Genomic DNA, 22,013 nt, shown 5'->3' on the forward strand with positions numbered 1-22,013 from the left:
CAATGGTGCCCCAGGGTCACACAGCCTGGATTTTGGCTGCTGGATGGTGAGCTGGGCTTTGCAGGGCTGCATTCTCACACTAACTGCTTAATAAAAGCTGCCCTGGGAGAGATGTTTAAAGTTTCAGCTCATTAATTGACAATGAAAGACTCAAGGCTGCAGGCAAGAACTTTTGGTCTGGTTTTAAAACAACAAGGATCTGAAATTCCTTAGCTGTCTGTGCTATTGACACTTTCAACCCAACCTACCCAAATGCCCATAGAGAGCAGGAGTATGGTACTGGAAGCCAGTGCAAAATCTACTCAATTTATATAGAAAACTGTAAAATCTCTGGCTCGGAGCCCACTGTCAAATGCTCATTTACTGCAGACATGACCCACTCCAAAGCCTCCAGAGCCCCACAGCTCTTCTGCTTCCAACACCCCAACAAATTTTAGACAGCAAGAGCCAAAAAGCATTTACCGGGAGAGCTGGCATTCAAAGCCAGTCAATACCTCCCTGCTGGCACCTGGTGCAATGAGATGTTGACAAGTAGTTTGTACAACAGTTGGGAGAGGGAAGGTACACAGCACAAAACCTTGTAAAAGACAAGTGACACCAAGAGAGATCATTAGTATCTGTTAATTTGTTCGAGTTACACATTGGCAGTGGTGTAAAACAGCTCCACAGCAGCTGGAGTGTCTCAGAGTTCATGTTAAATTTCCAGCATTATGTATGAACTCCAGTTTTTGCACAGCAATTATTGAAGTAATTAGAAGTCACAGGGACAAGTATGATGGATTACAGCTAAGAGGAACAGCTATTTTCACACAGGAGGATGATAGGACCAGCAAGGCTACCCACAATGTACAAACTACACTGGTGACAGTGGCTTTTAACCAACCTGGTCTAGTGGAAGGTGTCCCATGGCAGGGGGCTGGAACAAGATGATCCCTAAATTCTCTTCCAACCCAAATCATCCTGTGATTTTTATGGATGGGTGATTGGGTGATGGGTGGGGAGCTCCAAGCCAGAGCTAAGTGGGATTTACAGTGCCCAAAAACTACCTGTTCCTAATTTTGGCCCTTGGAGACCAAAAAAAGAAGAGGATCAGCAGGTTTGGAAACTACTTCTGCGATGCATCTTGACAGGACACCAACATTAGTGTGAAGGAAGGCAGACAACTACCCCCATCCACACGTGGCTGTGACTGTAACCCCGAGCACCCTGCTCTCCCCCCTTTTTCCCTGCTCCACACCCCACTGGTTTGGCTCTTTGGTGGATGTCAGTGGCTATCACATTCACACCCAGGGCCAGGTGTGGCACAGGGACGCACAGCTCAGCTCCAGCCTGGGCAGCTGCCCTGACCTGCTGCTCTTTTTACCTTGCTGGCTTTCAGGATGTTGATCTGCTCCTCGTACACAGTGTCCCTGTTCTTCTCCAGAAACCCCTCACTCTGGTACTCCACCTGCCAGGACACAAAAGGAAGAAGCTCAGAGGGACAAGTCCGACACACAGGGACAAGGTGCTCCCACCACTTCCCTGCTGTCAGGAGCTCACCCCAAAATCCTGAGAGGGGAAAGAAACAACTCAAATTTAAAGGTCACTTTTTATCAAAGTGAATCTGGGTGAAAGCAAAATCCTTACTAAGAAACACAGATTGTTTCCTAGTCATTAAATTGCTGTGTATGGAAGTCAGGGGTAAAAAATGCAAGGATCATCAGTAACTCTACACACTCTTTTGTTCACTCCTCAACTCCTTCTAAGTTAATCAATAAACCTCAAAATATGCCCTGCCTATGTCTCTTGTAGGTCTCTTGGGTTTTGAAACCACAGAGGGGTGGGATACAAAGGAATTAAAAAAAAAATTAGAGATAACAAAAGAAAATCTATCTTTTTTTTCACATTTAAAAAAATAGTAAAACTTAGTAAGAAATATTGTTCATGAAGGATCCATATGCAAAACCAGCTGCCTAAGGAAAGGTGAGTACCAACCTTTGCCATGGTGAGTGCCTCTGGCAGCCAGAGCAAACCTGGTTAGGAGAAGTACCTGTAGGGCATCACAGCTCCTCAGACACATCTTTTTAAGATGTGTCTGAGGAGCTGGACAACGTAGATGTTGTCCAGCTCCTCAGACACATCTTAAAAAGATCCCTGGGTTGTTTTTTTTTTTATTTTTTCCTAACAAATATGTGTTTGGGGTAACTTCAAGCTTTTGAGATCCCTGTGTGCTGTAACACCTGTCACATCAGGGCTTCAGTGAAGCCGGAGCCCATGGACAAGACCCCCAAGCACCAGCACTGGGATTTGGTTCAGTTTAGTGCCACAGTTGGTATCTTCTCCCTCAAAAAGGTGGGATCTACCTGGGATCACCTCTCACCTCCTCCCTGCCCTTGCTGACACTCACAGCTCCTGCTCTTCTAACACAAGCACGTTTTCTGCCAGGCTGCCCTTACAGAAACCCCTTTCACCACAGCTTTGGGAAAGAGGATTTGTCTCTCCTCGAGAATCCACAACTCACAGCTCAGAGTCACAGCCGGCAGGCTGGAGCCCTCAGGGCTGATCCAGATTTGAGCACCTGAGCCATGACCACCACCCTCCAGGCACCAAGGGGCAGCTCACAGGGCTCTCCACTGATTGATTGTGCCTCCTGTCCCTGCTGGGTACCTTGTCGGCGAAGTGCAGGACGATGAAGGAGGTGTTGGACATGCGCGGCTTCTGGAAGTGCAGGCTGGCGGCGTGGCGGTCGTACAGCTTCTGCGCCCAGTTCTGGTCCGTGCCCTTGGGCACCTGCACAGAGGGGACAGAGGGGACACTGCCAGGGCCAGGTGCTGCTCTGCAGTCACCTGCCTTCGTGACAAACACACCGAAACTGCGTTTCCAGCAGGAAACACCCAAATCTTGGTTCTGTTCCGGCAGCCGGAACGGCTCTTGCGGGAAGTAAAAGGACAAAACGACAAAACAAACCAAACAAATAAAAAACAAACAACAAAACAAAACACCCCAAACAAAACAAAAAAGCACCCACAAGCCCTGAAACAAAACAAAAATAAACAAAGAAAAACCACAAAAAACAAAACACCACAAAACAAAACAGAAAAACACCCATAAACCCTGAAACTAAAAAAAAACAAAGGAAAACACATAAAAACCAAACAAACAAAAACCAAAACAACCACAAAACCAAACCAAAAACTAACAAAAACCCAAGCTCTCCCCCCCAAAAAAAACAAACAAAATCCCCAAACAAATAAAAGCACCCACAAACCCTGAAACAAACCAAAAACAAAGAAAAACACACACAAAAACCAAAACAGCCATGAAAACAAACAAAACCAAACCAAAAACTAACAAAAACCCAAAAGCTCCACCCCCAAGAAACAAAAAAATCCCCAAACAAAAAAAAAAGGAAAAAATCATCCACAAACCTTGAAACAAAACAAAACCATAAAAACTCACAAAAAAACTCAAAACCAAACCAAAAACCAACCAAAACCACAAAACTTCCCCCCTTCAAAAAACCAAAAAGCCCTAACAGAAACAAACCCAGAACCAAAGAAAACCTCCAAAATAAAACAAAACCCCAAATACAGACACACACACACACACACACACACACACACACACACACACAAACCCCCAAACAACAACAAAAAAACCACCAATAATTAAAACAGAAATATTAAGGAAGTATTTTTACACTTAAAGTACATTAACTACTCAGATACCAACATTATTTTTTAATGCTGTTTTAGGTGGAACAATAATTTCCACAAACTGCCAGTGAGACCACACACATGAAGTTCTGGTTTATATATAACAGTGAAATTGTTTCTCTTGGGGCCTGAGAGCCACCTCCGATGGGGTTCATCCCCGTCCCATGAACCACTGCTGAGCACAGCAGTGGCTGCACAAAAACACACAGATTTAAAAAAAAAAAAAAAAAAAGATAATTAGATATTTAGGTTAGAAAAAGAGATGGTTCAGAGGAAAAGTCTCAGTCAATATTTGAACTTAGATGGAACAAAGCTTAGAAACCATAGAACAACTGTGCAGCAACAGAGAGAGCTCTTGATCACCCATCAGGAGTTTACATAGACCTTTATATGAAAAATGACAGAGGAAATGGAGACAGAGAACAGGAAGATGAAAAACATGAGACAGGTGAGGAATATTTCTTTGTGCTGCTCTGAAACAGCCTTTGATTTCATGACAGCAAACCAAAACACACCAGAAGGGCTGTGAACACAGGGAGAAGCATCTCCTGCCAGTCCCTGTAATGAGGGTGAATTAAATTCAGCAGCCATTCACACAAGCTGTGCTCTCCCTCATTTGTTTATACTTTACAATTTTTAAGTTAAGCCAATTAGAGATACACACAGAAATAACACAGGCTATATATAAACATTGAAAGGCACTTAGCTATGCAATTATATACATATTTTGTTTATGCAAGGTGAGACTCCTATGTTCAAACAATGGGGTTATATAAATGTAGATGTGTTTCTTTTCAAGGGTTATAGTTGATATTTGCATGCAAAAACATCCTTTCTGGAGGCATCACTGAGTGCCTCCTGTGCAGGACTAAGCCACAGGTGCAGAGCAGGAGCACTGCAGCCACCCTGAGCCAGATTTATCCTGCACCAGCTCTCTTCCAGGGCATCCACTTTGCTGAAAAACCTGCTTATCTCGGAGTTGAACTTCAAAGGCATCACTCCTGCCTCCCAGAAAGAGGGTTTGCCATACCCTGCTCACCATCCTGCAGCCTGGGTATTTTTAGCTGCATGGGAAGCACCTGATAGGGACCAAGTTCCAAAGACAAAAATTAAGGAGGCCATTATCTCTGCTATTATAACAGCTTTTGGTATTACCTTGGCAGTTTGAGGCCCTTAGAGCAACAGAGAAAGTTATTTATGGGCTATCTCACCTTTTTTTTAGGGGATGGGGAAGAGGAAAGGCGACTGCCTTGCAAGTTTTGTACATAATCTTTAAACAGGATAAAGCTGATACCAGGAATTGCACAAGGTCACTGCCTGTGCTCCTCTGTCCTCCCCTGTCACAGGCAGGGTCCCCCCTGCTCTGTATTCATTTCCCCAGGTGCTGCCAGGAGCTCCTGCTACCACAATCACACCCACTGCAGCCAGGGCCAGCCCCACAGGATCCATTCTGCATCCCAGGACCAAGAACCAGGAGATGCTTGGGACCACCTGGACTAAAGGCTGGGACTCCCTCCACCACCACCTCCAACAGAAAGACAATTAAGTGGATAGAAGAAACAAAGGTCAATGGTTTGAGGTGAAGAGGGTAGATTTACATTAGATATTAGGAAGAAATTCTTCCCGGTGAGGGTCTGGCACAGGTTACCCAGCGAAGCTGTGGCTGCTCCATCCCTGGAAGTGTCCATGGCCAGGTTGGATGGGGCTTGGAGCAACCTGGGACAGTGGAAGGTATCCCTACCCATGGCAGGGGCTGGAACTGGATGAGTTTCAAGGTGCCTTCCCATCCAAACCATTCAGGAATTCTGTGATTCAAACCTAATGATCTAAAAGTCAACCCTCTGAAAACACAGTACAAACTACTCACATCTTATTTCTTTACTCCTTATCACTCCAATATGAGTTAAAGCCTGAAAAGAGCGTGGGCTGCCCCTGCAGAAACACTCCAAAAACACGTTCCCCTGCAAGTGATGTGCCTGACTTTAAAGTCATCAGAGCTGACAGCGTGACGTAGGGGAGGCTGCTCTGCCGCGCGTCGGGCGGCCCGCCCCAGAGGAAAGCCCAGGGGTCCAACCTCTGCTAGTGGAGCAGAAATCACCCCGGAGAGGAAGGCCATGTGCTAATTCCTGATGTCCAAAGAACTAACGAGTCCAGACAAGGAAAACACATTTGCTCAGATCCCCAGGTCCGCAGCGATGCACGGAGACAAGCGGGGTGGAAAAGCAGTCGGCCAGAAGGGGAGCATGGCGTTCCTGGCACTTGACAGAAGGACACAGCAAAGAGCAAAGAGCATCTTCTGAACAGCACTAGAAAATGCATTTGGCACATCAGCAGCATAACACAGTGGCAATGTGCCATGGAACACAGAATGGAGCCACAGAGGAGCTCAAGAACATGAGGGAGTTGGGGGGTTTGGTGAGATACATTCCCCCTTGGCAGCCTCAGGGTCAGGCTGCTCCACCAGTAGAAAGAACCCTCACAAATCTTGGACAATGATGACAACTCTGACAAGTGAACCTTCACAATCAGCCTGCTCTTGATTGAACCCTTTTGGTTGTACTTAAGTGAAAAAGACAGTTTTTTTCATTGATTTTTTCATTCTCACTCCCATGCCAAAGCAAAAGCAAGGAAAGAGTGAGGCAGCAGGACACCTTATGGAGAAACCTGGGCATCCACAGTAACCTCCAACTGTACTCCCTAACAGAACCACAGAACTACTGAATATCCCGAGCTGGAAGAGACCCACAAGGACCAGCAATGTCCAACTCCCGGCCCTGCACAGGACAGCCCCAAAAACACCACCCTGTGCCAGAAAGCATTGTCCAAGGCACTTGGGAAGTGTCTGGAAGACAGGCAGCACACCCACATACCATGTAGCTTCAGTCTGAAAACAGGACAGCTCACCCAGCTTTGACAGAGGCTCGACTGCATTTCTGAGGATTTTTGTTTCCTCTAAGTGTGGTATTCACAGGCCCTCTGAACAGAGAGAAGCCGTGAGACAAGCAGAGAAGAAGGAAAACACAATTCTTATCTCACTTGCTGTGCCTGTGTTGTGCTAAAGTAGAATGCAATATGAGATTGTTAGCCCAAAGTGAGGATGTTTTGTTCCCCTGGCCGATCAAGTCCAAGCAGTGTGTGTGTGTGGGACTGTCACAGGACAGTCACAAGAGAATCAGAGATGAGTGCCATTCTGGACAGTTGTGAGCAAGAGTGACTGCCTGGCAGATTCAGTTTAGATGAAATGTACACAGTGTAGAATAATAAAGTATTTTATTAACCTTCTGATGATAGAGTCAGATGCATCATTCTCTCTCCCCTTCGTCGGAGTTGCCGTTGATTTACGATATCTAAGAATAACTTAAATCCCTTGGAAAACCAACCCCAACTGGCTGCTCCTCTTCAGAGAGTTCAAGTCCTTCCACATGTCTCCTCAGAATTCAGTCTTCCAAAGTGTGCTGTCCCCTCCATCAAAGCAACTCCCTCCACAAGTGCAACCATACCCTAAATCTATTCCAGATATCCAACCAATCTTCCCAGAACTGGATTTAGAGAAGACAGCCTCCATCTTCCAGTCCTTCTGACAGGCTCTACTCCTTTCCCAGATTATTTCCCCCTTGGCCCCACGGTGACTGCACCCACCCTGCACAGCTCATCAAGGAGAGGTTCTCCTGGATGCCCTTCTGCCCTTTCCCACCTCTTTGGGCTCATCAGTTTGTGCTACAGCACATCAGCATCCCACCACTATGGGGGCTTGGCCAGAATTTCTTCCTGACAGCGGACATGAGCTCTCACTGCTCCTCTGGCATCAGAGCAAAACCAAGAGGCCCTAAAGCTACAGATCCAGGCAGGTGAAACTCCAGGGCAGAAAACACGGAAAAGGCTCTTCAAGGACCCCAGGGCCCCTCAGCAGAGGACACAGCTCAGAGAGGTTATAATGGTTCCAGGCAGACCAAGGATGTGACAGGACAAAGGACCAAATGAGCTCCAACCTTCATAATTCTAGAACAGCTTCCAAGTCCTATATTACAAAGCTGTTTTAAAAAACCCAAACATAAATATCTCCCCTCTGGAGAGGGATTTTCTACAAAGACATGGAGGGACAGGACAAGGGGGAATGGCTTCCCACTGCCAGAGGGCAGGTTTAGATGGGGAATTGGAAAGGAATTGTGAGAGTGGGGGGTGTCCAAGACCAGGCTGGACTGGGCTTGGAGCAGCCTGGGACAGTGGAAGGGGTGGGGCAGGGGGTGGAGCAGGATGATCTTTAAGGTCTACACCAAACCATCCTGTGATTCTGTGAATCCACGATCCTATATCCTAAAGTCTGTTTTAAGAAGTAGGGTTTTTCTCATTAGCTTTCAGCAGGCAGGTTCAGTCCTTAACACTGCAATCCCAGTTCAAGGGCCCTCTCTTTCACTGCCAGTTCTTACGTCAATTTCTCCCGAAACAGCAACTCCTGTGACCTACACTTCCTGAATTGCTTCAGCACATACCCAGCCACCTCCTCTCCAACCACACATTAAGGATTAAAAAAACCCCATACTGTGAAGCGAGAACATTAGTGACAAACCATCTGCATTCGCACTAATGCTTCATTATGTACCAAATACTCCCCTGGTGCCGTTCCACGTCCCAGAGTGTTTTCATTCTCTGTTAGGTTCTAACAAGGTGGCATGTAATTACCTTATTGTGGTCCCACCCCAGGAGCTGAAACACTGCCGTGGGGGTGAAGGCTTTCATCCACAAACGGCTGCTTGCAGCTGACAGGTTTTGCTGAAATTGTCATAAATCTGGAGAACACTTGCAGGTTGTTATAAAAGAGGCGATTACAGGGCCAGTAATAAAGGCCTGTGACTAATGACAGCATCTCCCACTGACAGGTAAACACCCAGATAATTGGCATTTGATGAGAAGGGGGACAGAATACATCTTGATTTGGGGGTTTGGGGTTTTTTGGGTTTTGTTTTGGTTTTTTGGTTTGGTTTTTTGTATTTTTGTTTGTGGGTGTTTTTTGGGTTTTTTTTTGGTCAAAAAATAAGTATGGACTAAAATAGTAGCACCAAGTAAATCTACTGCTGTTACATGGGAGCTGCAGTGTCACCACCAGCAATGCCACCAGCAACAACCAGTGCTGGGTGCTCCAGAGAGGAGCCAAGGGTGTGACTCCCAACACCAGGGAAACTTCCCTTACGGTCCTCCCAGCATCCAGGAGACAGTTTGACCCTGCAGAATTTAACTGGCCTGACAGCAAGAAAGCAGATGAAATGGTGCTGAATATCAAGAAATAATCTGATCTCTTTCCAAACCAGCACTGGCTGAGATGCTATTTTTAAGGACATAAAATGAAGTCTAATTTGTTCTCATTTTTAAGGATATTTCCTGAGAGCAGACTTGAAAAGGGCAAAGCCCCAGCTCTGGCTCTGCCAAAGAGAAAGCCGGTGTCTTTAGCCCAGACCAGGGCTGAGCTCATGGGATATGCAGGCTGGGACAGCCCTGCCATGCCTGGGAAGGTAGCCCTGGTACCTGGAGGGCAACAAAGACTTCACAGGACACCCCGCTTCCAGACAAACACAGGTGCCACATCCTTGCTCAGGGAAACCAGTCTGAACAATGGACCCCAGCCCTTTCCCTCTGATACAACACAACACCTGTGTTCTTGAGCCACCAGAGCTGTCCTGTGCTCATGGATCCCACAGACACCACAAGAATACCTTGGGTCCTTCTTATCACCTTGGCTATGCTGGTGAGATGGGCCCTTTTATGCACTTCAGCTTTCCCAGAACTCGGTCTTCACTCCTCCCTGCCTTTCTTCAGAAACATTCCGGGCCCTCCCACAGTCAGAAAGACATTCCCTGGCACAGAACACACCCAAGCCTCAATGGAAACCCCTCCTGAGGACGTGGGTCACCCCACAGCAACACCAGGCTGAGGCCCCTCAAGGCAGCCACACCCAGCAGGAAGGCAGTCCCCATCCCCTTCCAACAGGACATCTCCAGCATCAAAGAGCTTCAAAACAGGCATCCCAGCTTCCCAAGGAAACCTGCCCTCTGACATTCCTTGTTCCTAAGTATATTTGATTATTCATGACTGAGCAATGTGTGAGCAAGGAGCCCAGCCTTTCTTCTGGATTGTCATCAATGTTTGCCACTCTGGCTTTTCTTCTCAAATTTCAAAGATTTCATTTGGCCAGTATGAGAGAGAGAGAGAGAGGGCAAAAGATGGTAAACTGCTCTTCAGCATCACAACTCTCTGAAGTCTGCACACTAAATGCAAGGAGTTTTGCCTTAAAGAGCTGTCGCAAGAAGAAAGGTTTCCCCTGAGACAAAATAAGGCTTGAGAAGAGCTCCAGCTCCTTTTGGGCAATGCCAAAGACATCAGGTCTCAGTGGAAGGCTGTCCCTCAGTACAGCCAGGCCAGACACTGGAGCACTGGCTGCACAGAGTCAGTGCAGGTACCCAGGGTTGGAGCAAACACTTGCCCAGGAGGCTCTGAATGTTCCAAACCAAAGCAAATCCCAGCTCAAGCCTACTCTTTCCATGACCACAGCAGCAACACACGTGAAAGGAGATGTTTACCCACCTGCAAGACACCAGAGATTAAAGCCCATTCTTTGATCATTTACAGAGACAAAGACGTGGGTGAAAAGGTAGGAGGTCCTCTTTACCTTGCACTCTTCATCCAGCAGGTCCAGGATCCCCAGCTTGGCCTCTATCAGGTCGATGCAGGGCTGGTTGTCGTAGAAGTCTATGAGAGTCCAGGGGATTCCCTCCTTCATGTACTCTTCTTGTTCCAGCTTAAACACGTGCTGGGAGTGGGAGAAAGCAGAGTCGCTGAGTGTGAGCCCAGCCAGCAGAGCACAGCCCCTTCCCCCACTCCCTGCTGGAGCTCAGCATTCCATGAGCAAATCCAGAGGCCACAGAGGCTCTAGGTGCCCTCATGCAGCCTGCACATTCACACAGCCCATTTTCCTGGCCAGGAAAACCAAACCATCACTCTGGGAAACCACGGTGCAGGGAAAATAAGGCTAGAAATGGCTACAAAGCGACTGAAGCTGTCACTGCGACAGCGAGGTGGGAGCCGTACACTGGTGTGGCAGTGATACATCTATCTCTTGGGCTGACAAAAAATCCTCCTCTGCTTTATTGCTCTGCTGATTAACGCAGTGACCTGAAGCAGGTTCACAGGCTGGGAGCCCAGCCAGGGCTGGGAGCCCGTGTCCCCATCTGCGAGCAGGGCTTCACAAAGAGCACCCATCATCCCACAAGGGATATCAGCAGCAGCATCTGACTGACTCAGGGACACTTCTATTGAAAATTCTTATTTAAAAGAACCTATAATAAAAAAATCCTTGCAAGGCTTACGTATCTCAGACCTCTGCCCAAGCAGATAAATTGTCTCTGGCTATTTCTGAGATACTCCAATGCATATTAAAAAATGATTTTTCAAATGCACTTTTTTTTCCCTTCAAAGATAGCTTTTTAAAATCTCTTCAAACATGTCATCTCGGAGCTTGAATTTATAAGCTTCAGAAGTGATAGTTAGACATACCAAGTAAGATATGAATAGTGCAAATACAATCCATAATTTACTTTTCATTTTTAGCAGCAGTGATCTATCTGATGCATTAGATAGACTGCAAATGTTCATGTCCGTGCATAAGATATGGCTTCAAAGGGCCAAACTAATCTGCAGTACTTAAATGCTCAAACTTAACAAGTTTTCCCCTGTATCCTGAAATTAACAGTATTTTTTCCCTGCTTACAACTGAAGCAGAAGACAACTCCTTACTGGTTCCATTTCCAGTGAAGGTAAATGTTTGTTTCTAATAAAATAGGAAAAATTCTGGGTCTTGTGAGGCATGTCTAAGTGAAAAGAGGGGAGTGTTTCCAATTCTGTTATTTAATACAGAGTTTTCATCTCACAGGTTTAAAGCCATCCTTAATGGGAAGGTTTCCACACCCTTAACTTATTTTAATTCACACTAGAAATCAGCATGAGACTACCCAGGTTTTGTTTTAGGATTGAAACAGCACCAAGAAAAAGGCAGATTTCATACTTATTCAGAACAATATGTGAGTCTTTGCACAGACCACATGCAAATCCATTTCCAGGATCACATTTGCACATCAACTAAGCAACATTTTTCCAACTTGTTTGAAATATCTAGAACCACTGCAATGAAATGTCTGGGAGAGGGGCATCCCAGGGATACCAAGAATCTGTCCAGGCTGCAGGTGAATGCTGTAGAGCAGAAGCCAGACACGCCACAACCCTGCCTAGCTACATTTTCTGCTCGGTTTTATGGAAACTTTCCAAGCTGACCTTACCGAGTTGAACTGCTGCTGGAGCTTTTCGTTGGCATAGTTGATACAGAACTGTTCAAAGCTATTCACTTCAAAAGTTTCAAACCTGCAAAGCAATGAATAAATCAGCATTAGGCGTTGCTTTGTCTCAAAATCTTCTTTTTTAATATAAATTTTTTTTTTTTCCCTGCAACGGTGCCATCCATGTGACGGGGAACACTCAACCCTCCTCTCCACTCCTCCTATCCTGAATTTACACCTTTTTCCTCAAAACATCTTTCTTTCCTTGGCACAGCTCAAGGGATTCAAGAGGTCCCTCCTGGTACACACGAATGAGACATTTGGCACGACTGCAGCTTCCTGCCCATCAGCTCTGTCTGAGACAAGAAATGTAACTGCCTCTCCTGGGGAAAAATATTATGAAATATTAAGTTCCAAATACATTCACTGCAAAGGTGATGAAGAAACAGTAGCTGCAGTCTTAAAAGACCCAGCATGCTACTTTTAATGGAATTTAATAGAGCAGAAAAAATAAGGTATTAAATTTGTAATTATAGCTTCTGTTCTACGTCCCTGTTAGCACAAAAATTAGACACACGTGAGTAAGCAACTTCTGGAAGGGAGAAGGGGGAAAATGGTGATTTCAGCTCCAACTCCACGTTCCTTAGAGGACCCTTAGAGGGTCCTTGGTGCTGGGCTCTGTGATCCACCTCTTCACCAGGAAGGTCCTTGGTGCTGGGCTCCGTGATCCACCTCTTCACCAGGACTTCCACAACCAAAACATTATCTTACCCTGCCACAGATCAGCTCCAAAAGAGGCCCAAAAAGAGCTTCTTAGTCACAGTTAGAAAGGAAAATTATGCAGTTTTAGTAAGACAGACTACAGGTAAGGAGCAGGGAGCCAGCAGAGCCCCTGAGGCTGAAGCACACAACACCCAAGGACAGGCACGGGGAGCCAGGATTGCTCCTAAAACCCAAAGAGGGTATTTTGAGCTACCACTGGGAATTGTGTGTTTTATATTTCTATTTTTAAGGCACAGTTGGAAGGGGGAAGGGAAAAAAGAAGTCTTTGACACATGACTGTAAGGATTAAACCAAGGGGAGAAGTGGGAAGGCTTCCTGTGTTCAATGAGTAAGCTGCTGTAATGATAAATATGTGACTAAATAATTGCTCGGGTAATAGGCACTGTAGGACCTGGCAGAACAGTCTTTAAACACTGAATGAATGAAGCCCTTTCTTTCCAGCCTCTCTTCCTCAAAATAATCAGCACTTCTGCCACTCCCTGAGGACCACCCTGCTATTACCCAGGCGATGCAGTTGTTCCCTGGGTACTTCCAGGTGACAATGCCATCACCACAAAAAATGCCAGAGTCCCTGAGGAAATGCAATGCCAAAAGGAAAAGGGGAATGGGAGAAGTGAGCTGGTTTTGTGCTTTTATCACCCCCACAGTCCTTGAGGAAACCTGGGACTGCTTTCACTCTGCGTGCCCAGCGCTGCAGCTGGTACCACCTGTGCCAAACCCATCCCCTTCCCAAAAACTGGGCTTGACAATCTTTAATGCAACAGAATCTGGTGCCTGGGACAACAAATGATGACATCAAAGACGTGTTGTGGCCCTCAGTGGTGGATAGTCCCTGGAGAGCCCCCTCTGGGCTCAATCTCAGTGGCGTGGCTGACCAATCTGCATCTCCATCCTTTGCCACTCAAGGAATGTGGCATCCCAGGACTCTTTTTGGAAATACCAGCTGCTGCAGGCATGACCACAGCAACAGGGCAAGGAAAGATTTAATTAAAACATAGATGGAGAGGCACAGCAAGCTAGGTGGGAAAAGGCAAGGGGGGCAGGAGTGTATGAGGAAAAGAAATCGGAGTGGAAACTTCTCCCCTTCCGAAACCCCAGATGTGATTTATGAACCTTCCCAGTGAGTGCCAGCCAGGGGCAGAGCTGCTGTACAACTCCAGCTCCGAGAGAGATCTCACAAAGTTGCTAATTAAGGGAATCTACTAGCACAGTTTGCTAATTGACAAAGCAGATTAGTTGGCAGCCCTACGCGTGTGCATGCCAGGAGGCCCTACCTGCTCAGAGGGACTGTGCTGAGGGCAACATCCTGATGGGGAAAGCAAAACTGTGCCTGTTGGCTCTCTACCCATTTTAGTGCACTGTAATTTGGTGGGAAAAATAAACATATTCACCACTCCAGCCCATTGCTGTGGCTCCCTGGAAAGCACATCCAGCTTGGGGACAGCTGTTGTAAGTAGATTTTCAAGGGGCAAATGCTGCATTTTGGTTTTTCTGCTGCTCCCCATTCTGCTGGTCTCTCCTAAGTCCTCTGAAGCACCAAGGTTTGTATTAAAATATTTAAAGTTCACAAATAAGTCCAGCTCACAGCTGGTTGCCTGGGTGTTCACATTTCCCATGGCAAACAAGAGGGGGAACAAGCCATCCCCACCAAGTCCAGGAGTGCCACATGAATCTACCCTTCTGACTGACTTCAGTGTTGGTGCTACAGCAAATAACACCATTTCAATAAATACTGAAAGGCTTTCAGTGCTGCACGTTCTCACCTCAGTGTAAACAGAGAATTAAGAATGCAAAGTCGAGCACTAGAAAGTTGGAATAAAAACCCTGCAGCTTCTGCACTCTCTGTTTGGATCCCATCCCTAGAAATCCCACCCAGAGGGAAAGTCCTCCCCCAGGAGCACTGGGACAGAAGCTCTGAGGATGTCAAGGATGTGCTGTGAAGCTGCTGCAGGCTCCCTGCCTTTCCAGCTCATCCCCCCTCCCAAAGGAAAGGACAAAACATCACCCATTTGGGGGGAAAAAAATCTGATGGTTAGAAAAATGCATTAAAGCTCAAAAAACACATGAGTTAGGAGAACCAAACCACTTTAAAGTTCAGCAGAGTCAGGCTATCATCACCCATATTCCCCACATTGTAAATTACTCAGCATTTAGACAGCAACACCCATTTACAGAAGGGATTCATGGCCATTTTAGGACACCAGACTCCCACAAGCATTTCAGCCAAGAACATGGGCACCTTCCCCTGCAAATCTGCCTCTTTAGTAGGACCTGCAGGTCCTTGTGGAGAGCCCTGCTGGTGTCACCAGGGCTGAAAGCACCTGCTGGCCCATGCACTGGACAGGCAGCTGAAGGTTTTTCTTCCACACTAACAGATTTTCAGCCCAGTTTAATCTTTCATGAGCCTTATCCTCAAGCCTCTTTTCATTCAGATTTCTGAAAGTCTGATCCTCTAACTCAGCATCTAATTTTCTGTATGGACCCTCCATCACCCACAGGGCTCTGTCTAAAAGCTTTATTTATCAAACTCCAGCCTGCAGAAATTTCTGTGGGTGAAGAGAGCTTCTCTATCTTATAGAAAAGAGAAGGGAAAGAGCTTCTCTATTTCATACAGCCCTTGAACCAGACTGTGCCATATTAAAATCTTCCCAAGTGAGCCCAAAAGCTTACAAACCAGAGAGAGCGACCTCATCACCTCAAGCCATCCCACTGAAATCCCAAACCGAAGAGAACTGTGTGGTTATCACCCTTGATAACAGTGTTCCTGCAAACCTTGCCACATGACAGCAGCTATGGATGGAGACCAGCAACCAGTGGGACTGCACTGCTGCTCCCAGCACTTTCTGGCAGCATTTCTGCTGTCCAGATGTGAAAGCTATCATCCCAAACACCAGTAGCTGTAGAAACTTTGTGGGAGGGTTTATACACAAGACCCAGTTCCAGCAATTGTGTAGGTGTTAGAGCCCTAAAATCACACTGCTTTTTTGTTCTGATCCAGAGCTGCTTTGGCAGGATTTCATTCTGAACATGAGGTTCTCCTAGAGCTGACAGACCTTCAGAGGACACAGGATTTGGGGCTGAGCAAGCACAGTGACTGCCCTGGGTTAGGAACTGGTTCCTGGAGCAGCTGCAAGTTGTGCATTCCACCTTCCCTGAGAAACAGGAGCAATTCAGCACCTGAATGTGGTAAGGGAGAACAGGAGACCACTGCTGTCCCACTGAGAACCACAGAATCTCAGAAGGGTTTTGGGTTGCAAGGGACCTTTCAGTGTCATCCAGTCCCCACATGCAGGGACACCTTCCACTGTCCCAGGTTGCTCCAAGTGCCATCTAACCTGGCCTTGCATGGACCTGCCAGGCCACCTGGGTCTTCTCTCTTGCCCTTGCTGCCCAGAGACACACACCCCCCAAAAAAATAAAAAGTTGTTGGAAAAATGCAGGGTAAAACCCAAACCCACAAGTCCTCCTTCCTTTTCCACCCCACAACAGACAGAATCCCTTCCTTTCTCCTCCATCTTCTGCTTCTTTGCAGCACTTCAGCTAAAATGAGCTCAGACAACTCTCACAGCCTTCTTCTATCACCACTCAGGATGACAAACCAGGCAGTAATGGGCACCAGAACAATTTTAAAGTAGCTCATTGCCCCTGAGGGCACAGGCTGCAAGTTCTGCAAGAGCTTTTTGCACCTGACATTCCCACCACCAGTTCCCAAGCTCTTCTGAAAGCTCTCACTGCACTAGGGCCCTGCAGCAGTGGTTTCACAGATGAAGTGAAGGAGTGTCCTCAAACCCCACAGCAAGATGAGGCAGTCTTTGCTCTCCAAAGCAGCACCTTTACCCCAGCTCATCCTTAAGGTTGTTTTGAACAGCACAGGAGACAGGAACTCCAGATCACAAAGGCATGGGAGGTAAATCCCAGAACCCAGTGCTCACACAGACCATTTTGTGCCAAAGGCTGAAGGAGGACCAAAACTGCAAAACACACAGTACTTTTTTTTGTGCTCCTTTCCATCATTCCCACCACCTGCCCCCAGACAAAGCAGCGTGTGCTCTGCAAGAAGGGGAAGACAAGCTACAAAGGAGTCACTGAGCCACCCGGGGAGCTGAGGAGGTGCCTACCCATAGATGTCGAGCACGCCGATGAAGGAGTGCTGCTTCACAGTGGTGTGCAGGGCCTTGTTGATGTGCTGCACAATCCAGTTGAAGAGCTGGGCGTAGATGTGCTTGGCCAGGGCGTTCCTGGCGTTCACCACCTGGTGCAGGGACATGCTCTTCACGTAGGTCTCGGCCGTGGTGACGAGCTTGCAGTGGCACAGCCAGTGCTGCATCTGGCTGTGCTCCACGCCCAGCAGGCTGCAGAAGCTGCTCAGGTGCTCGTCCTCGCTCTGGGAGGGAGGTGGGGGGGACCAGAAGTAAAGTCAGCAGGTTGGTGACACCCCAAAGTGGCATTTTAACACCCAAGGAATGGCAGCTTCTTCTAACTGTCTAGGGAAAGCTGTGTCTGTGTGGGGGACAGGAGTGGAATGCAGTGACACCCAGCCAGCTGTGGGAGTCCTCATGGACAGGGTGGGACAGCTCACACGGAGCTCTGGATGGTGGCACCAAGGCTTGGCCCTGCTCTGGTTATCCTTGAGCTCTCGGCTTTCACAAAGAGCACTTTTCCATAGGAAAAAGAATTCTCCATCTCCTCCAGCTGCAGCTACATCCTGCCCCAGAGCAACCCTGGTTATGCCTCAGACTAAAGCTTAGGGTATGCCAGGACACCATTCCTTTTACAAAATAGCTCCATCCTGAATAACAAAGCTATAAATTGTGCATTACCAGAGGGGCTTAGGCTTTGCACAATTAATAAAATGAAACGTGAACTTCATTTTCTTTAGTGCAATGTATTTCCCCCCTCTGAAATTAAGACAAAGCAGCTCTGAGTCTCTATTCTGGTCAGATAGCAGGCTCTGCCTTTTGGAAAATGAGAAAATTTCCCCTTCCCCTGTGTGATAATACATATCTATAGGAAGTAAACAGTTTCCAGCTAGGTAAGTTTACTTAGAATTGCTGGATGGGATTGGGGATGCAGGAAAAAAAAGTGAATTTTACAAGAATTCTAGGATGGTTTATTGCTACAATACCTTTCTGACCAGAGTCAAGGTTGTACCAGAATTGATTTAATAGCTTGCAATTATATTTGGAGGTAATTAAACAACATGAGCTTCATTAACAGAATTCAACATTGTTGAAGTAGGCAGCCTTCACATATACATGGTGCCAAATATCAAGTAAATTACCTCTAGCATCTCACACTGAGCACCACATTATCTCTAGGGTAACACTAGAAGTGTGTGCAGAACCCTTTTAATACTTTAATTAGGAACAAACGACCCAGCCTGGGATGCAGTGATAATTTACAGGACAGTATTTTCCATATAATTGCTTTACTTTTCCCCACCCCTGAACAAACACAGAAACAGAAAAACAGCCTCTAAGGCATCTTTAGTGTTACTTATTTTTGCTAATTAACCATGCCATGCTCCTTTGGCCACATTCCAAGCAGCAGCTCCATGGAGGAAAGTGGTTGTAAAGCATCACACCTTGTGCTGGTGTCACCATCAGTGTCACAAGTCCCACAAGACCCTGCACTGGGTGCTCTAAGGAAGCAGGAAGGGCTAAGGTGGGTTGGGATGTCAGGGATGCAAGCAAATTTTTAACAACCTCGCTTGCAGGCTGGCTGGAGAGGAGGAATAATGCATTATTTCTCAGGACAAAGAAAGCAACTAGGAACTTCTGATGTGTTTTCAAAAAAAGGCCAAGAAAACAGGAGGAAAAGGGCTTTCTAGCCAAGGACATGAGCACAGCCTGACTCCTGAGCACACCAAGCTCCCCACGTGCCTGCTCATGAGGGTGACCTACCGATACACTGCAGACCTCCCCATCTCGTTCCCCTTGGATCTTCAAGTTCCCCAGATGCAGGATGGCAGCAATTATCCTAAAAATGGTCGTCTGGTGAGACTCCTTCACTCCTGCGGGAACAATGGATAGCTGATTGTCACAAAGGAAAATGAAACACGATTTTAAGTTTATTTGAAGGTGCTTGCAGGGCTTTATTTCCTTCCGAGGCAATTGGTTTTCAGAATCCTGAGGCTTCTTCCAGCAAATACGCCATAAACTCTCAATTTTAACATGGGTGGGTTTAATACACACAAACCCAAGGATGCTGCTCCACAGTGATCAAACAGGACCAGAGTTACAGGGGCTCTGCAGCTTTCACAGAACAAGGAGCTGCTCATCTGTCATCAGTCTGCTGACAACCAAAGCACACAAATTACAAATTACACTTATTGCCAACATCCCACAAAAAGAAGAGAAAATTAAAGCCCTGCACAACGCCTCCACACTGGTGGCACAGCTGGATGCAGCAAGTCACCAGGGAGGTGATGGGGAGCTCTGTCTTACCCTCCCCAGTGTCTCCACAAGAGACACTTGTGGGTCTTTACTGGGGGTGTAAGATGTTATTGCTTTAGATATTTTATTTATATATTACTTTATCTATTTTTCTTTGCAGGCATCCCAGCAGGAGCTTTGCTCAACAGCAGCCCCCACATGGCCTTCTTGCCGTATCTTGCATTTTTTTTAACATCCCAGCTGGGTTTCTGTGTCCCTTTTGTGCTCAAGGCTGGTGTCCTCATTATCCACCCAAGGTCTAAAACATCACCTGCTGGTTTCTGAATTATCCAGAGCCTCCCTTTCTCTCTCTCACAGGACTCTTCTGTTATCAGCACTCTGAGAAATGTTTCAAGGTTACTAAAAGGAGCAATGCTCTGCTCTTGCTCAGAACTCTAAACTGGAGTTAAGCCTGGCTAGGACTGGGGATTCGCAGACAAATTTGTCTTCTTATTACACACAAAGAGGCAAGACTGGAAGCTGTAGTAGCAATTTCACCAGGCCATGAACAGAAGCAGAGCTGGGAAACAGTGGAGAAAAATGAGGAAAAGCAGAGAGGAGCATGTGAAGAACAGAAAATCATCCTCAGACTGGCCCCAGAGGAAGATGCTCTCACAGGGCTTCCCAGGGACCAGCAAGGAGACAGGGGAGCTACTTGGGGAGCCAGAGAAGGGGACTAAAGAGAGACTACATGTGCCGGGGGATGGGGGGAGGGTTCTCGGGGGATTGCTGTCCTGTGGGCAAGCTTGGAGCAACCAGGAATTGTATTTTTTAGGTAGTTAACAGAACTCACACAAGCTGAATAAGAGGAGGGTAAAGATAAGATACCAAAGAGAAAGAGATGAGGCCCATCTAAAACACAAAGAGGATAAATTTGGGGGAAACAAGTGCAGTTCTACAGCTTGCAGTGAGTCCCCACACTCACTGCAGGCACAGCTGATCAGGGGATTTCACAGACAACTCTAAATATCATGAGGTCCCCTCCCAACCTGGGGAATGTAACCAAGAGGTACCAAGACTCACCAGGATTTATAAACTTGGTTTCAGATAAATACAAATACACTGGGCAAGTGTTCCCTTCCAGATTGTTTTTCCTTTAACAGCTCTGCTCCCCTGCTGCCAGCACGGGGGCTGGACACAGCCACAGCTCCTGCAGCTGCCGTGTGCATGCGGACTCTGCACAGCAGGGATGTACTCAGCTCATTATTTCCAGGAATCAGCTACTCGGCACAGCGCTGTGATCCAACAAGTGACATCACCCTCAAGCACAACACAGACTGAACTGCACAGTAATAGCTCTTTTCCTGCTCATAAATAGGGTAAAAAATAGCAAGTCAATACTGCAGCCCTGCTTTGACTTCAGAATGGCTTCTCTTAAATTCTGCATCCCTCCCCATTTCACTGCTGCTCCACAGACAGCTGCTAGAAACACTTCTGCAGCCCCTGCTAAAGAGCTAAGCAAAGCCAACTAGGTCAACAGGAACATTATAATTCAGGCAAAACACTGAAAACAATTGCAAGAGACTTCTGCTGGGCAGCCTTCAAGCACTCCTTGGTAAGCAACTCCTTACCAAGCAGGGTGAAGGCATGTCTGGTTTTCTCAAAGTCATCTGCATCATCCACACCATCGATGGACGTGTCACCTCCCTGAGAAGTGTAGAAAAAGTCTTCGGCACACGCTAGGAGAGAAGACAGGGGAGAAAAAGGTGAGCCAGCAGTCCTCCCCCCTGTCGCTATCGAGTCAGGAACGGATAATAAGTGGCACAGGCTCTAGGACAAAAGAGGTTAGAAACTCCAAGTTTACGGGAACCCCTTCTTTTATACACTCCTCTGATACAGGGGGACCTGATTGGTCATTTAATCAACACATTTCACATGACCGGCTAATTAAGAAGACGCCCTTAGGTAGTGAGAAAAACAACTTGTTCAAAACACCACCTGCAGATAGTTTACAAGTCCTTCTCTCCACCTCCCTAAAACTTCCCAGACCAGTCCATGGGAAATCTTATCTAGCTTTCTCCCCACACCAATCCACGGGAAAGCTTTTCTAGTTTTCTCTCTCTCTGCCCAGACTGTTGTATCCACACCCCGCTACAGCACTCCCCGAATGGGCACTGGGTGCTCCCTGTGCCCCATCCCTGAAGGACACCTGTGTCCTTTGAGCTACAGTTTGTTCAGGGGTGGAGGAGCCTTGGTAAGTGGCTGTAGCTGCTTCTTGCAGAGGAGCCTTGGTAAGTGGCTGTAGCTGCTTCTTCTCTATGCACAGCAAGTGCAGTCAGGGCAGCACTGTGCTGTGTCTGTGCTGTGATTCTAGTAGCAGCTCCATCATGTGGGGGAAGACCATTTCAAACACTGAGGTGACTCCTTTCAGTAATTCCTCAGCCTGTTTTACACATTCGTGACCGTGACCGATTCAGGTATTTTAACACCTTTTCTACACAAAGCCTTAATCTTTAGGAGCAAAGAGAATGGAGAATGGCTCACAGTGCCCGCATTACACCACTTAAACATCTGTGCTCTAGCAAAGTTACTCCAGGATGGCACCAATAAATCCTGTGGAGGCTCAGAGGCATTTCCAATGCAAATACAACAAGAAGAGATTGCAGGATTTGTGTCCACTTAAGAAAGCTGCTCAGGTAATCCCCCTCCTTAAAACAAGGCCTCCCAGGAGGCCCAGAGCAGGGAGATGTGTGCCCACACAGCTGCTGCTGAGCCCTGGCAGAGCCAGAGCTTTTCCCTTCGAGGGCTGGGGGAGCCAGTCCCTGGACAGCCTCCCCACC

At 47.0% G+C, this 22,013-nt stretch overlaps 1 protein-coding gene across 2 annotated transcripts in view; it reads right to left on the reverse strand.

The window, feature by feature from the left end:
• MYO5B (myosin VB) overlaps window positions 1-22,013 on the reverse strand; it is a 148,148-nt gene that overhangs the window by 68,206 nt on the left and 57,929 nt on the right. For both annotated transcript variants that reach the window (XM_030237205.2, XM_030237204.2), the window contains exons 8-14: window positions 20,805-20,912; window positions 18,703-18,812; window positions 16,918-17,183; window positions 12,020-12,101; window positions 10,357-10,497; window positions 2,647-2,769; window positions 1,364-1,447 (exon numbers count right to left, since the gene is read on the reverse strand). In XM_030237205.2, coding sequence (XP_030093065.2) covers window positions 1,364-1,447; window positions 2,647-2,769; window positions 10,357-10,497; window positions 12,020-12,101; window positions 16,918-17,183; window positions 18,703-18,812; window positions 20,805-20,912 — 914 coding nt within the window. The remainder of the gene's footprint in view (window positions 1-1,363; window positions 1,448-2,646; window positions 2,770-10,356; window positions 10,498-12,019; window positions 12,102-16,917; window positions 17,184-18,702; window positions 18,813-20,804; window positions 20,913-22,013) is intronic.

Source organism: Serinus canaria, chromosome Z, assembly GCF_022539315.1.
Source record: "Serinus canaria isolate serCan28SL12 chromosome Z, serCan2020, whole genome shotgun sequence".
Taxonomy (NCBI): Eukaryota; Metazoa; Chordata; class Aves; order Passeriformes; family Fringillidae; genus Serinus; species Serinus canaria.